The following is a 15,957-nucleotide window of genomic DNA, read 5'->3' as shown; positions in this document are numbered from 1 at the left end:
ACAAATTCATAAATATATTTTAATTTAAAATTCTCTATAAAATACCTTATAAAATGAAAAAGGTACAATACATATCAAACATAATTTAAGTTATCAATGATTGTTACTTCACCATTACTTTCATTCAAACAATGGCTGAGAATGACAGCAGCTGCTGAAACACTGACAGCGATGATGTCATCATCTTCACCATCTTCTCTGACATCTCTCTCTGAGAGGACCTGCTCACTGACAAGATGATTATAGCGCCACCGCCGCACTACATCCACGTGCTGACACTGTCGAACTGACGCGGCGCCGCTTGCTAGACGTGTCTGAGTTACAGGCCTCCGCATGCTCCCATGTGGGGGGGAGTTTTCCCAACGTGACTCCAGGACTGTAGGGGGCGACAGAACCACAGCGATTCCAGGGTCCGAGTCTTATTGAGCCGCCTGATGTTCAGATGTTGTGTTACGTCACTGAATCATTTCCACCAGAATTAAAGATTCTGCTATAGCTAGTTTCAACTCGCGACTCGAGTCCGACGACTCTTGGAATCACACACCTGAGTGAGTCGCTGAACTTGCGTCACAGAGGGCAAAAACTAAACTTGTGCTCTGGTTAGAGCCAGTCCTGTTTCAGACTCATCCAGGTACAACCCACCTCCACACCAGACGACTTGTCCTGTTGGCAAATCCTCCTCCCAAAACTCGCTCACGCACAAGGCTGCGCTTGCACAGCCTGTGAATTAGTGATAATCCAGAATCAACTGTTCGACACATTTGTTGATGGAAGCTCAGATGACTGAACACTGGTCCGCGGGATTGAGAAAGCTAATCTCTATGCCGTGATTTGCTTTGACGTCAGACTGGGAACAAAAGCGGCGTGGCTGGTCGCCAGACTCATTATTCCTTCGGCGGGAGTCACGGAGGGAGGAATCCGCCGAGCGGCGCGGGGCTCCGAGAGGGAAGGAGGGGAGTGCCTGGAAGACGGCGCTATCTTTGCTGTTATAATGCGATCGCCATCGACCCGTCTGCAAACACATTAAATCATTGTAGGGACGAAGCCGGCGCTTCACTCAGGATGGGTCTCGGCCTGATGAGTCTGGAAAGTAAGTTGTGTAAGTTGTGATTCAACTGCTCGAAGCTTCAGAACGGTCACAGTTGCCAACGCTAACCGAAGCTAACTAGCTGGCTGTTGTGCCATTGATGCCTGTGAGGTCATTTATCTCAGCCTCAGCCACGAGTCCTTCCGAGACACGACGAACCCTGTGTGAAGATGTTTGACGTTTGGAAGTCAAACTATACGGAGGTTCTACTACTGGATGTGAGCTGCTACCAGGTTAACCCTCGGAACCGCATGCTAACATATTAGCTGCTTTTCTGCTACGACAGAACGAGGAACCGAGTCTTTTACTCCGACCTAGGAAGTGTTTGGGCTGGAAGAACTCTGTGAAGCTCAGAAGGAGACCAAATCTAAGTTCAAAACAGAGATGAAACTCGCTAGAAGCAGGGAACAGAACCACAATTGCAAAATGCAAATAGAAATACTCATTAAAATAAATTGATACGATGTTTATATTTACTTTTTTTTTCTACGATTTTTCTACCGAGGCGATTTTGGACTCTCCCATTTAACTAGACAGTTTTGAACGTGAAATTGCAATAAATATTTCAACACTTCATCAAGTTCTGAGGAGATGTTTTTCGTGTCTTGTCAAGGTCGATACTCACTGGTGTCTTTGCTCCTTCCTAGTTTATAGAGTGTTTTCCAAACTTTCCGCCGACAGTTAACTTACCAAGTTTGTGATAGTATACAGTATAAATTTCACTTTATCTTGTTTATGTCATTTAGACCAAACACCAACCCAAACTCGAGGAGTTCACGAGTCTCTTTGGGACTCAAACCTGTTTCAGTGCTTGACGTGAAACTTGACGCCGCCTTGTATCTTAAATGATTCCACAACTAGCATTCCCGAGCTAGAATGAAGTCAGTTTTTGTTTTTGCTAGTGGATACCAGGACTCCATCCCAGCTAGAGGAGTCCCCTGGACAGGTCACTAGCCGCTTGCTAGTCCTGGTCGCTGAGGTATCATGAAACAGCACTGCAGGGTTGATACTTTAGATGGCGCTCTTGGTTTCACTGAACTACTTGCTCAAGTCCAAACATGTTACAGCAGACAGCGCCATCTGGTGGCCACTGAAAATCAGGACACTGTTTCATGAAACCTCATCGACTCCTCACTACCGTTTACACTCGACCCTTTTGTGTTAGTAAACCTCTGTCCATTGTCGAACTTTGGGAGGAAACCAGGGCTCCTGGAGAAAACTTGAGCTCTGAAAATGTTCTTCTCCAGCTTCACTTATGAAGAGTGAGACTTCCACCTTCAGGTGATGCTGGTCCACCAACAGGAGAGGACTGTCTCGGCCGCATCCGTCCTCATGCAGGGGCCCGTCCACTGGAGAACAAATGTGATCACTACTTATGCAGGGAGGGAGATCCAATTACAGCGAAATCTCTGGGCAAATATTTCCTCTTTCTGATCTCACCTCCACCAGCGCAGCGGCTTCTTCAGATAATTGAGTCGTGAGTTTTCTTCGCAAAGTGTGGATATTAGTTTACGCTCCGCCAATCAGAAGATTCCAAAACAAAAGTCCAATAAAGGAAGATACACTCTGGTGTCTGAAACAAGGGAAGCTTCCCGCTGCACACGGCGCGTCCACTCGGAACTCTGGTTTCCTCCCACATCCTGCTCCCACGACACGTAGCTGGGATAGAGTCCAGTCCAAGTGAATTTTTTATTTATTTATTTTCATTTTTTTTACAAAAGCCGTCCTTGCTTTGTTGCACATATTTATCTTTATATAATAACACTGGATAATTCAGATGCTGCCGTTTTCTGGCCTCATAAAGTGATCAAACTAAAATATTGTACCAGAAGTAGGTGCTAACTTTGGCAGCCGAAGAACGTATCTAGCTTCCGGATCAACCAACAGATGTCTCGCTTATATTTTAAATCCCAGCTGTTGTTTCTTGGACGGAATTGTCGACTATACTTTGCTGAAAGTAGAGTTATCTGGGAAGAGTGAATAGAAATGTGTGGAAAAATGTGCTCGAAGGGCTGATAATATAAATTATGTTGGAGAGTGGACTTTGAGTTTCCGATGGTCTGGAACCTAAATTCAGTCAAGCCTCCTCTGAACTGGGAAATTCCCAGTTCGCAATCCAAGATGGCTGCTTGGAGTGTCAACATGAGGGGAGCTCCTGTAATATTGTTTATATTTGAATGTTGAAATGATTCTAAAGTCTAAATTTAAATATACAATCTACAATGAGGACCGTGCTAGCATTAGCTATCGCTAGCTTGGTCAACTTCCGAAGCGACGTCAGCTCCAAGTTCCGACTTCTTCAGTAACTTGAACACACCAATGACTTGACACTGACTATTCGTAAGTAAAATGACATGCTAGCCATGTTAGCGTGGCGAGCCATCCTTGCTAATGCCTCAGCCATCTCTGGAGTGCGTTTTCTTTATTGGATTTCGACCACCTCGAAACCTGAGGATAAAAAGCCAGACTGAACATTCCTCTCCTCGCGAGCATCATCTTCACTCCGGCGCCGGCGTCCTTGGCCTCACCCTGAGAGGAAACGTCTGCTGGGCTCTCAGGAGCGACGCAGACGAGAAGGGAAGCGGCAGCTTGTGCCCCCTGAACCCGTCGGCTGATGTTCTCCCAGCCATCTATTAATCACCCGCCCTGTCTCTCCTGCCCTTTCTGCTTTGTCTCCGCAGCTCGAGTGTGTGACAACGCCATGCTCCGCTGTCAGAACGGCGGCACATGCCACCACCATCAGCGCTGCCACTGCTCCCCCGGCTTCAGCGGCGTCCTGTGCGAGCGAGCCAGCTGCCAGGGCCCCGGGGAGTGCGAGGACCAGTTGTCAGGACGGGCCTCCCTCCCCGCCGCCGGCCGCCTGCTCGCCCTCGCCGCCGTCGCGCTCCAAACCTCGATTGTTTCCCTCTGCTGAGAGACCTTTTGCCTCCTCGACCAAAAACCCGACGCGTTGAGACGGACTCCTCAGCTGCGCCTCCGGTGAAGCGACTGTGATGTTTGTGGACGGACGCTGTGAAGACACAGGTCCGAACGAGAGATCACCGCTGTCTTGTAGTCTCACAGATGATAAAAGTCCCGCGGCGGAGGAACTGTACAAATCTAGACACCAGAATCAAATGTATGATCTGTTATTGATAAAAAAAAAAAACAATATATATATATGATATTCTGTGGATGGAAACATCTGGAAGCAACTTGCCTCACTGTACCGCCCCCCCTCTCGCTCTGATTTCCTCCCCCGTCGTGCTTTGGTGTCTTTGGTGATTTTACGTTGCTGAGGGACGTTTCGCTGCGTGCTGCACATGTCATCACATTCTTACGTTTCAGTCTTGGTGGTGCGACGTCGGAGGCTCAACTGTAGCCAGCGCTGACGGTATTTAATTTTTGTACAAAAGCCGCCACTTTCATGAGGACGAGCGACGTGCTAGCTGTTTTCTATTGCTGCTCAACTGTGCTGGGAGTAGAGCGTTGTTTTCATGGCTTCTGTGGCTCTGGCGAGCTGCTGTCAGACGTTTGTTTACATCCGCACTTACACAATACACTTCCACCAAAGTCCAAGCCTGTCCTGTGATGATTCGAGTGCTTCAACGTCGCGCGCTGACACATGCACAGAGGGACAGCAGGAGAGTGAACCAGTGGGACAACACAGCTGTCACGAATCAAAGGGAACGAGGGAGCAAAAGCCACGTGTTGAGGACGTGGAACTGGACCCAAGTGCAAGTGGTGAAAGTTACAGCCAGGAGCAAGTTAGAAATAATATTTAATAATAAAACAAACAACAGAATCACAACTGAAGGCGTCACCGAACCGGGAGAAAAGTAACTAAAGCTGAATGTACAAATGAACCGAGAATAAACTACAAAAGAGAACAGGAAACACATGGAAACTGGGAGAAACAGAACACTAACTCAGACACCAGGGTTTAACATAGAAAAATCCAAAATAAGCTAGCGCACAGCACGAGAGACCAAACATGGAGAGCCACGAGAACGAGGAAAGTAAGCTAGCGCACAGAACGAGAGACCAAACAAGGAGAGCCACGAGAACGAGGAAAGTAAGCTAGCGCACAGAACGAGAGACCAAACATGGAGAGCCACGAGAACGAGGAAAGTAAGCTAGCGCACAGCACGAGAGACCAAACAAGGAGAGCCAAGAGAACGAGGAAAGTAAGCTAGCGCACAGCACGAGAGACCAAACAAGGAGAGCCACAAGAACGAGGAAAGTAAGCTAGCGCACAGCACGAGAGACCAAACATGGAGAGCCACGAGAACGAGGACACGGGGAACAAGAGGAGTCCAAATCTCAGGAACTAGAGGAGCAATGACCGGGAAAGGGAAACAACGGGAGAAACGCAGGAACTGGAAGAACAACGATCTGGCACACGTTGCTGGAGTCCAGGTGTTCTTGTAATCAGGGTGATCAGAGGTAGATTGGCTCCAGCCGTGTGCCAAAGAAACAGGAAGGGAGGCGGAAGAAACCAAAACATGGGACAGAACAGGAGCAGAGTCATGACAACAGCGTTTCATTTTCATTCACATTCAGTTGAGTTTTTACGTTTCTTTTTTAATGTCAAATTTTGTGTATTGTGTATGTGTATTCATTTATCATTTAATTAGGTTTATAAAAATGTTTTTCACATATATACATTTACATTTATTTTGTAATTATATTTTAGTTAGTTCTGTAATTTACCAAATATTTTTAATCACATTTTTCTTCTCTTGTTTATTTATTTAAGAAGATTTAAAACCCATAAACCCATATATATATATATATATATATATATATATATATATATATATATATATATATATATATATGCAAACTATTTTTCCCATATCTATATAGGGACATATTTTGGTTATTAAATTATTTTTACTATATTTCTTTTACCAAATATTTTTGCTAAAATATTTGCAAAAATATTTTCCGTAAAAAGAAAAATTTGATCATTTTTCTTTTTACGGAAGATTTTTGAAACTTCAAAAACCCATATATATATATATTTATATATATATATAGATATAGATAGATAGATAGATGAAAAAAATTGTTACGGGAAAAATAGTCGGGATATATATATATATATATATATATATGCAGACTATTTTTCCCGTAACAAACTATTTATGAATATATATATATATGAACATATTTTGGTCTGGTATATGTCTTTTACCAAATATTTGATCACATTTTTCCTTTTGCGCTTATTTATCATTATTAGTACTACTAATAATATTATCAATGCTATTTGCAGGTCCTCATACACAACTATTTGAGGAGCTTATGATATAAAGAAACCGCACACCTCACTCACCAAAGGCGTTCGATATCACTCAACGTCAACCTGAGGCTCAGACTCACGCTGTGACTCGCCTCCATTCCTGTGACTCTTTCAATAACACAGATGAACCATTCACACGAGGAATGAGAGCACAACTTCCTGCGCTTCATTCAGAAAGTGATCGGTCATCACTTAACCAGCCACTTACAGCGGACGCAACACGGCCTGCGCTTGATGGAACCTCGGGAGGAGAATTAATCTCTCCAATGAAATTGGCCTCAGCACTCAATCTGCCACCCGGCGGGACGCGACTTCATTCCTATTCATGGAGCCTGTGTGAATTAAAGCTCATTTCCTCCTCGTGTCTCTTCACAACAGGATGCAGGCGGCCGGCGCGAGCCGCCGCACCAAATCCCTCCTTGTGCTCCGGATTGATTCAAGGATTAAAGCGCGCAGGTTTGGGCATCTCCACTGAGCTCTCTGAAACATCCTCCTGTTGAATTGACATCAAACCTGTGGGTTGCAGACTGTGTCTCGGTCACGGCAGGACTTGATTTTCAGCCACATGCTGGTGCTTCTTTTGGGTTCGTACCGTGGCCTTGAAGAGCAAAACACACCAAGCAGAACATAGAAAACTAGACCGAATGTATTCTTGACAGGCCAAGCTCAAACTCATTTCTGATGTGAAAAGTGTCAAGTGTCGGCCACCGATCTTTTGAGTGGAGGATGCTGCTCCCGCTTTCTTGAGATCCACCTGTCAAGAGTAACTTGAAGATCAACAACACTTAAACATGGTACGTACAACAGTACCACGGTTGGGTTTTTGAAAACTGAAATGCCCGGCTCAGAAACACATGGTCCATCTGTAAATATTCCAGAACCCTAATGTACGGAGACCACCATGCTCAGACTGTGGTGGGCGGAGCAGGTGTGAGGGACAAGGGCAAGGCTGGCGGAAGGATGGAGGCGAACCCACGTGGTACTCTCCAGCAAGTCTAGCCTCAGAGGGGTGTCATGGCCACTTGATCATGACACTGAGTAAAGGGCGACCACCATCCCGCCCTGGCTGAAAAAGATGTAGATCAACCAGTGCCTCAGAGGGAACAGAGCTTCCGTTGCTCGAAAGGTAGTTGTGTACCTTATAACCAGTCGTATCACCAGTGTTTCCACAAGCGTTCATGGAGCTTGCCTTTCCTTGCTGACCTCTTGGTTCCACTGGTTGAGTTCTGCACTGACAGCTACATTTTGAAGTGCCCCATCAAGAAGGGTCTAGTCTTGGTATAGCCTTTCCATTGTGAAACAAGAACTTGGGGTGGTTTCCCCTTCTGGTATGTTTCAAGGGGAATCCTAACCTTACTCTGGCTGCATCCTGGATGTTCAAACCAGGATTGGCGGCGGAGTGTTCAAGGTCTGGCAAAACAGGGAACCCCCTATTGGAGGATATTGGCCCCATCACACTCCGCCTTGCCAAGTGGACTCCTGGAAACTGCATTAACTAGAGTAGAGCGGGTCATTCAGGCTGGGACTCAGGGGATGAAAGGTGAAGCAGAAGGAAAACAATTGTCAACATGACTGGCAGCACGGCACCTAGCCGTCCCGGCAACAACCCTCTCATCTCACCCCATGGACCACAGTTACCTCTGCCGCCCCATTGAGAACCAGCTACCTCACCAGCCTTCATCCTGGACGATCCAGCCGCGACAGAGACTCTCTGCCCTGAAACTCAAGGCTGGGACGGAGACAAAAATCGAATAAAATAAATATGAAAGTGTTCAGAAAAACAAGCCAGAGCTACGTGTTTTTTTCTCTCAAATCAAAACGCACTAGCTGCTGAATAACCAAATGAAAGATGCGTCAGAGTAATGGCGCTCCTTCAGGGACGGAATTAAAAGTCAAACCTTTAATTATTTCACTTAAACTCTTTGTGCAGAGTGAAGTGGCCCACCAGAGAGCGTTTAGACACTCCAGGAGCCCTTAAAGCGGCGGCGTGCCTCTGTGCGAGGGATGAAGGAAAACCATTATGTTTATGACATGTTAGCGCTATAAAGCGGGTGCTTTATGAGCCGGGCTCTGGGGCTGGAGCTGGGGATGTAGATCGACTGTCTGCGCTGAATGGTTCAGAAGTTCTCCTGTGGCTGAGTGAGGGTTCAGCCGTCTGGACTCCCACTGTGGTGAGAGAAGGTCTTACATTACAACGTTTCAACCGCTTAAGAAAGGTGAGGAAATTTAGTTTTGGAGAGCTGCGTTACAGGCTGGTGAAGCTTCATGAAGCTGTGTTGTCAGAGCCACTAAATGGCACTCTCTGCTTTATAATCTCTGGCTTTGCGCTCGCGTCATTTCTAAACCAACAGCGCCACCAACTCAGCCTCAGAAACCTGGCTTCATGAAGCTTCATTGACACACGGCTTAAGACTTTTCACTTAGTCACTCACACTCAATGGCAGCAGTAGGCTGCGACAGCACAACCTTTTGAGTCAGTCTGAAGCTGGGGTCGAACCAGCAACCTCTCAGTCAAAGGCCAAACACTCTGCCATCGATGTTGAAAGAAAGGTCTTGCCACTTCTCCACTCATTTTTGGAAAATAATGAGTGTTTTTGTTGTTAGAAAACAAGGGTTTAAATGACGTTAAATATGATTTTTTTTAATTTAACTTATATCTACTGTATGGTTGGAGTTAAAGTTGGTGGAAAATATATATATATTTAAGGTTACCGATGTGAAATTGGGTTCAGATACGAAGTGTCATACAAAATTTTACTGAAATTTGAGAGTAGCCATCGGCCCTGCGGCCTCAACCACTTCTGGCTTTTCGCGGTGAGTTCTACTCCAGGTCTCCGCTGGTCGACTCACCTTCGGTCTCCAAGAGAGAGTCCAGATCGAGAAAATCCTGAAGCTTCATGAAGCCTCTTTTCCGAGCTCAGTAGGTGGCGCTCTAAGCATGTGAGGCTTCAACAAAACATCTGTTCCACGCCACAATATGAAACTAAGGCTTCATGAAGCTTCGCACAGAGAGCAAGAAAACCACATTTGGATCCAGCATCTGCATCACCTCACAGCGCTGACCGTCAAATAACAGCCAGTCCTTTATTAACTGGCCTCCCGTTTCCCCTGACAACCTCCACCGCCGGGACATCAATGTTGACAGTCCGACCCCATATTTATTAGAAAAGAGAGCGCTCCTCTTCCTCACACACCTCAGAAGTCAAAATGAAATCGAGAACCTTCACTTGTGAAAATCCCCGCGCTGGCTGTCATGGCAACACCTTGTCCTTTGCCTCCAAAGACTCAGGAGGGGATATGAGGAGGACATTTTTAGCCGCGCGCAGACCTTGTGTTCTGCCGCCGTCAGCACTGGTGGCACCGGGAGAAAGTGGAGTATTAGGTATCATGGATCCAGCAGGTCAGCAGGATAAGCGCGTCTATATCGAGCGCCTCGCTGGCCATCGGATGACTCCGCCGCTAAACTTTCCTGTCACTCAACAGTTTAACCAGAAACGCAGGAGATCTTTCATATATTGAATATTAATGGCTCTAAAAATGGACGCGCAAAGTCTCATTTGCGATTCTGCCTGTTGGCTGTTTTCTAAATGAACTGCTTCGTTTTTAAATTTAGATTCGCAGGGATGTTGAGGAACGCACTGGTTCTTCTGTTTTCCAGTTATCTGAGGCCACGGCGTTAAAGGGGGCGTTGGGACGTTTTGACGCAGTCAGGTGGACGTGGGGCCGAGGTTTTGAACGGCCAACGCTCTTGTTCTATGTAGTTATACAGGTTCAGTTGACAGTGTGAGGAACGCGTGGAAGGTGTTGGTGCCTAACCTTACCCAAGGTGTCCTACCTGTCGCGGGAGGAGTTTTTTCACTTAGAATATTTTAATGAGCCAGAGACAATTGATATGAAGAAGAAGAAATTTGTTTTTATTTATTTAACTGTTACTCAAGTGGTGCCACAGGAACATGCATCATGTGTCTCCCTTGCTTTACTCTGAGCCTCAGAAACTCGGCGTCATGAAGCTTCATCGACACACGTCTTAAGACTTTTCACTTAGACACTGAATGGCAGCAGTAGCACAACCTTTCAAGTCACCGCTGGGATCAAACCGGCAACCTCTCTGTCAAAGGCCAAACACTCTGAGAGAGAAGTTGTTTTTGCTATACATTTCTGTAGCGCCTAAATATAAAAAAAATAAATAAATAAATCATTGTTTTTATGAACTTGTTTATGGTAGAAAATGAGTGTTTTTGTTGTTAGAAAACAAGGTTTTAAATGTCACAAACATTAAATATGACTTTAACTTTATATCTCCTGTTTGGTTGGAGTCAAAGTTAGTGGGAAAATACATATATTACAGGTCACTGATGTGAAATTGGGTTCAGATTTGAAGTGTCATACATAATTCATGGATATTTCAGAGCGCCCATCACTCCTGGGGCCTCCACCTCACCAGTCCCAAACCCCCTCTCAACTAGCTTTTCGCGGCGAGTTCTACTCCAGGTCTCCGCTGGACGACTCACCTTCAAGAGTCCGGATGAAGAAACTCCTGAAGCTCTTTTTTACTTAAAATGTTTTAATGAGCCACAGACAAATGACATGAAAAAGAAAAAATGGCTTTTTATTTATTTGTATTTTTTAAATATATTTTTTTCCAAGTGGTGCCACAGGAACATGCATCGTGCGTCTCCTTTTCTTGACTCTAGTTTCCTCGTTGAAAGGACATTGACAGAGCACGAGAATCTTTTGAATCAAATCAAAACATTCTTATTGCAAGTCGAACCGGCCTCCACAGCGCCACCTGTGTCCTCCTCCTCATGGGTCACACGTCGTCTGACATGGCGACTCGGTGCGGCCAGCCTCCGTTGTCCCACAGAGTCTGTCCCTCGGAGCAGGGAGGAAAAGAGTCCTGAAATAAACGCGGTCTATTTATGCACCAGGTAGTGAAGCGGAGGAAGCAGCGAGCCATCTGTTGCTTCATCAAACTCCTGCTCACATCCCTCACATCACACAGCCAGCTGGTGGGTGCAGCGCCCGCGCCGCTCACCAGTCAAGGAGCCATCGCGGTCGGAACACTGGGAGTCGCTGGTGCTGAGGTGGAGGTGCTTCTTCCACTTCTGAGGCTCAGATTCAAACATCCCGTTTGAGACGTTGATAGACAATGAATGACGCTCACGTGAAGGGAAGCCGAGCTGGAGGCGCTGAGCCTTCATGTGACGGATCTGGGACTGAAATTCATCGCCTGCAGGTTGAGTCGAGGCCTTGAGCAAATCTCTGCGCAGCTCCTCCTCCAAAAATATATAGATATTAACCTCTCATTTAAAAAAATTTAAACCCCGGCTCTTTGCCGCCGCAACACCAGCCGCCCGCGTCATGTGACCAAAACAGTTAAAAAATAAAATGATTTACAGTTTGACCTTTATTTCATCGAATAAACCTAAAGTAATGTGAAAAGATCTTTAAAAATATTTGATAAATCAGCCAAAAAATAATAAAATATAAATGTATATTTTCAAACTCTGGCGAGGAAGTCACACGTGTGACACGCAGGCGTCGCCCGTGGACCCAAGAAAACAGTGGCAGCCTCTGGTGCTGCTCCTCATATGTTCTGTTGTCACGCGGTGGAGACGCCGCATTTGCTGCTCCGTAAACACAACCAAGTCATTGTCCAGGAAATGGACACTTCCATCTCAAGAGGTTGATTCTACTCACATCATTGTGAAGCTGCTGGTTTGTTGGTCCAAGTTGGTCCACGTTGTCAGACCATTGCACTCAATGTTAGTGAGGCAAGTTGGATCCAAAGTTGCTGGTTAACTGTGTGGTGGAGTGGATTGTTTCGAACAATTACATTATGGATTGTTTCTTTTCTTTTTTTTTTTAGTCACAGGTTCTATGTTTCCTGAAGCTTGGGTTCTTGAAGTGCCATCATAAATCCTTCCTGTCTGCCGGAACAGACCAAAAAAAAAGTACTCAAAAGAGTTTGAAATCAAAATATTATCTTAGTAAAAAAATGAAACCTGGAAGAGAGTTAAATGAAATTAATCTGTATAACATTGAAGAAAAGTAAATAAAATAGTTGACAAAAGAAAATAAGTGAAATTAAAAAAAAAAAGAAAGGAAAAGTAATATAGTCTGGAAAAATCTGGGGGAAATACAAAAATATAATCTCTCCAAAAATAATTAAAAATACTGTAAAAATAAAATATTACAAAATAAATAAATAAAAAGACCAAAATGTATATTAAATTAAAATCTTCACAGCAAAATTAGGCCAAATAAAACTGAATAAAATTAAATTAAAAATAAATTAAAAATAGAATTAATATTAATAATGAAAATAAATAAATAAAACTAAACAATACATAATACAAAAAAGAAATGTACAATAAATAAAAACAAAAATTAAACAATAATATTAATATAATAAAAATAAAAATATATTTAATTCAATTGATTCACTCAATAACAGTTTCACACTAGTTATATGAAATTAAAAAAAGTTCATCAAAGAGTTAAATATATATAATATATAATATATATAAAAAAACATATATACACATATATGTTTATACACACACACACACACACACACACACACACATATATATATATATATATATATATATATATATATATAAAAACAGCAGAATGATTTCATTTTATTATGATGGAATAAAACAAACAGTGGGAGGTGCTTTCCTGAAGCCACACCTGCTTATCACGACTGGACCTGCAGATCACTCCACAGCCTCCAGTGAAAACAAAAAAACTTTACTCATTTCAGCAGCTCCTCAGCAGGAGTCAAGCCAGTTGAATCCCAAAGGTGATGGAGGAAAAAGCCTCTTGTTGAATACGGGTGGCGACAGCGAGTCACGGCTCGGGCCTCTCCATCTGATCCGAAGTTACAGGAGGAGGCGCCATGTTTTTCCAACGGGAATCTCCACAATAAAGTTTTCTGAGAAGCTCTGGTGGTGGAAGGAGAGCTTAGCGCCTTTTAGGTCAGCGCGAGCTTTTGTCAAAATCCCTCTCTAACCCCCACGTGGAGATCGGGAGGCAAAGACGGGGTTAAGGAGCTCAGCGGGCAGATGAAGATGATACACGTCTTCTGCTCTGCTTTTTGTCTCTCTTGGATTCACACATGCCCTCACGCCTTTCTTCATCTACTGCACAGCCACTCGCTCTTCCTCCGTCGGCTCTTTGTTGTGCGCTTTCATCTTGGTGGATTAGACGGGAGGAAGCAGATCTGGGAGCATGACAGGGCTTTTCCTGGCGGCGGCTTGGGTCACTGCAGACACGGCGACAGAAAGCGTCAACGTCTCGCCCTTGGACTCACATCTGAGACGCTCCCAAGCATGTCACATGACCAGCCAATGTTTGACACAGACGACTCTTCGTAGGAAATGAAATGGTTCTACATCCAGCAAAAACGAATAAAATAGAAGGAAAAATGTCAATATAAAAAGTAAAAAAAGGTAAATAAATATAAACTTAAAAACGAATATATTAATAAATAAACTCTAAAAAACATTAAATACAATATCAGATTAAGCAAAAATGAAGAATAAATTGGAAAAAAATCTAGATCTAGATCTATATATAAAAATATTGAACAATAATAAAACATAAAATGTACATAAAATAGGCAAAAATATCTGCCAAAAATGTTTCAAAATGACATATGAACCAAACATTTATGTTTAAGAAGAATGAGAAATGTGTCGACAGCATGTGTGACGGCATGTGTGACCCGGGCATGTGTGACCCGGGCATGTGTGACCCGGGCATGTGTGACCCGGGCATGTGTGACCCGGGCATGTGTGACCCGGGCATGTGTGACCTGAGCATGTTTGACCCGGGCATGTGTGACCTGGGTATGTGTGACCCGGGCATGTGTGACCCGGGCATGTGTGACCTGGGTATGTGTGACCCGGGCATGTGTGACCCGGGCATGTGTGACCTGGGTATGTGTGACCTGGGTATGTGTGACCCGGGCATGTGTGACCCGGGCATGTGTGACCCGGGCATGTGTGACCTGGGTATGTGTGACCCGGGCATGTGTGACCTGGGTATGTGTGACCTGGGTATGTGTGACCCGGGCATGTGTGACCCGGGCATGTGTGACCCGGGCATGTGTGACCTGGGTATGTGTGACCCGGGCATGTGTGACCCGGGCATGTGTGACCTGGGTATGTGTGACCCGGGCATGTGTGACCCGGGCATGTGTGACCTGGGTATGTGTGACCTGGGTATGTGTGACCCGGGCATGTGTGACCCGGGCATGTGTGACCTGGGTATGTGTGACCCGGGCATGTGTGACCCGGGCATGTGTGACCTGAGCATGTTCGACCCGGGCATGTGTGACCCGGGCATGTGTGACCCGGGCATGTGTGACCCGGGCATGTGTGACCCGGGCATGTGTGACCTGGGTATGTGTGACCCGGGCATGTGTGACCCGGGCATGTGTGACCCGGGCATGTGTGACCTGGGTATGTGTGACCCGGGCATGTGTGACCTGGGTATGTGTGACCCGGGCATGTGTGACCAGGGCATGTGTGACCCGGGCATGTGTGACCCGGGTATGTGTGACCCGGGCATGTGTGACCAGGGCATGTGTGACCCGGGCATGTGTGACCCGGGCATGTGTGACCTGGGTATGTGTGACCTGGGTATGTGTGACCAGGGCATGTGTGACCCGGGCATGTGTGACCTGGGTATGTGTGACCTGGGTATGTGTGACCAGGGCATGTGTGACCCGGGCATGTGTGACCTGAGCATGTTCGACCCGGGCATGTGTGACCCGGGCATGTGTGACCCGGGCATGTGTGACCCGGGCATGTGTGACCTGGGTATGTGTGACCTGGGTATGTGTGACCAGGGCATGTGTGACCCGGGCATGTGTGACCTGAGCATGTTCGACCCGGGCATGTGTGACCCGGGCATGTGTGACCCGGGCATGTGTGACCCGGGCATGTGTGACCCGGGCATGTGTGACCTGGGTATGTGTGACCCGGGCATGTGTGACCCGGGCATGTGTGACCTGGGTATGTGTGACCCGGGCATGTGTGACCCGGGCATGTGTGACCTGGGTATGTGTGACCTGGGTATGTGTGACCCGGGCATGTGTGACCCGGGCATGTGTGACCTGGGTATGTGTGACCCGGGCATGTGTGACCCGGGCATGTGTGACCTGAGCATGTTCGACCCGGGCATGTGTGACCCGGGCATGTGTGACCCGGGCATGTGTGACCCAGGCATGTGTGACCCGGGCATGTGTGACCCAGGCATGTGTGACCCGGGCATGTGTGACCCAGCCATGTGTGACCCGGGCATGTGTGACCCGGGCATGTGTGACCCGGGCATGTGTGACCCAGCCATGTGTGACCCGGGCATGTGTGACCCAGCCATGTGTGACCCGGGCATGTGTGACCCGGGCATGTGTGACCCGGGCATGTGTGACCCGGGCATGTGTGACCCGGGCATGTGTGACCCGGGCATGTGTGACCCGGGCATGTGTGACCCGGGCATGTGTGACCCAGCCATGTGTGACCCGGCCATGTGTGACCCGGGCATGTGTGACCCGGGTATGTGTGACCCG

At 46.3% G+C, this 15,957-nt stretch overlaps 1 protein-coding gene across 2 annotated transcripts in view; it reads left to right on the top strand.

Annotated features, from left to right (window-relative positions):
• The window catches only part of LOC128769939 (netrin-G1-like), a 52,386-nt gene extending 46,628 nt beyond the window's left edge, over positions 1-5,758 (top strand). For both annotated transcript variants that reach the window (XM_053884061.1, XM_053884062.1), the window contains exon 7: positions 3,769-5,758. In XM_053884061.1, the coding sequence (XP_053740036.1) occupies positions 3,769-4,001 (233 nt within the window). In that variant the 3' untranslated portion in view covers positions 4,002-5,758. The remainder of the gene's footprint in view (positions 1-3,768) is intronic.
• The last annotated feature ends 10,199 nt before the right edge of the window (positions 5,759-15,957 follow it).

Source organism: Synchiropus splendidus, chromosome 13 (assembly GCF_027744825.2).
Source record: "Synchiropus splendidus isolate RoL2022-P1 chromosome 13, RoL_Sspl_1.0, whole genome shotgun sequence".
In the NCBI taxonomy this organism is placed as follows: Eukaryota; Metazoa; Chordata; class Actinopteri; order Syngnathiformes; family Callionymidae; genus Synchiropus; species Synchiropus splendidus.
Note: the sequence above shows the minus strand (reverse complement) of the source record. Positions and strands in the feature narration are given on the sequence as shown.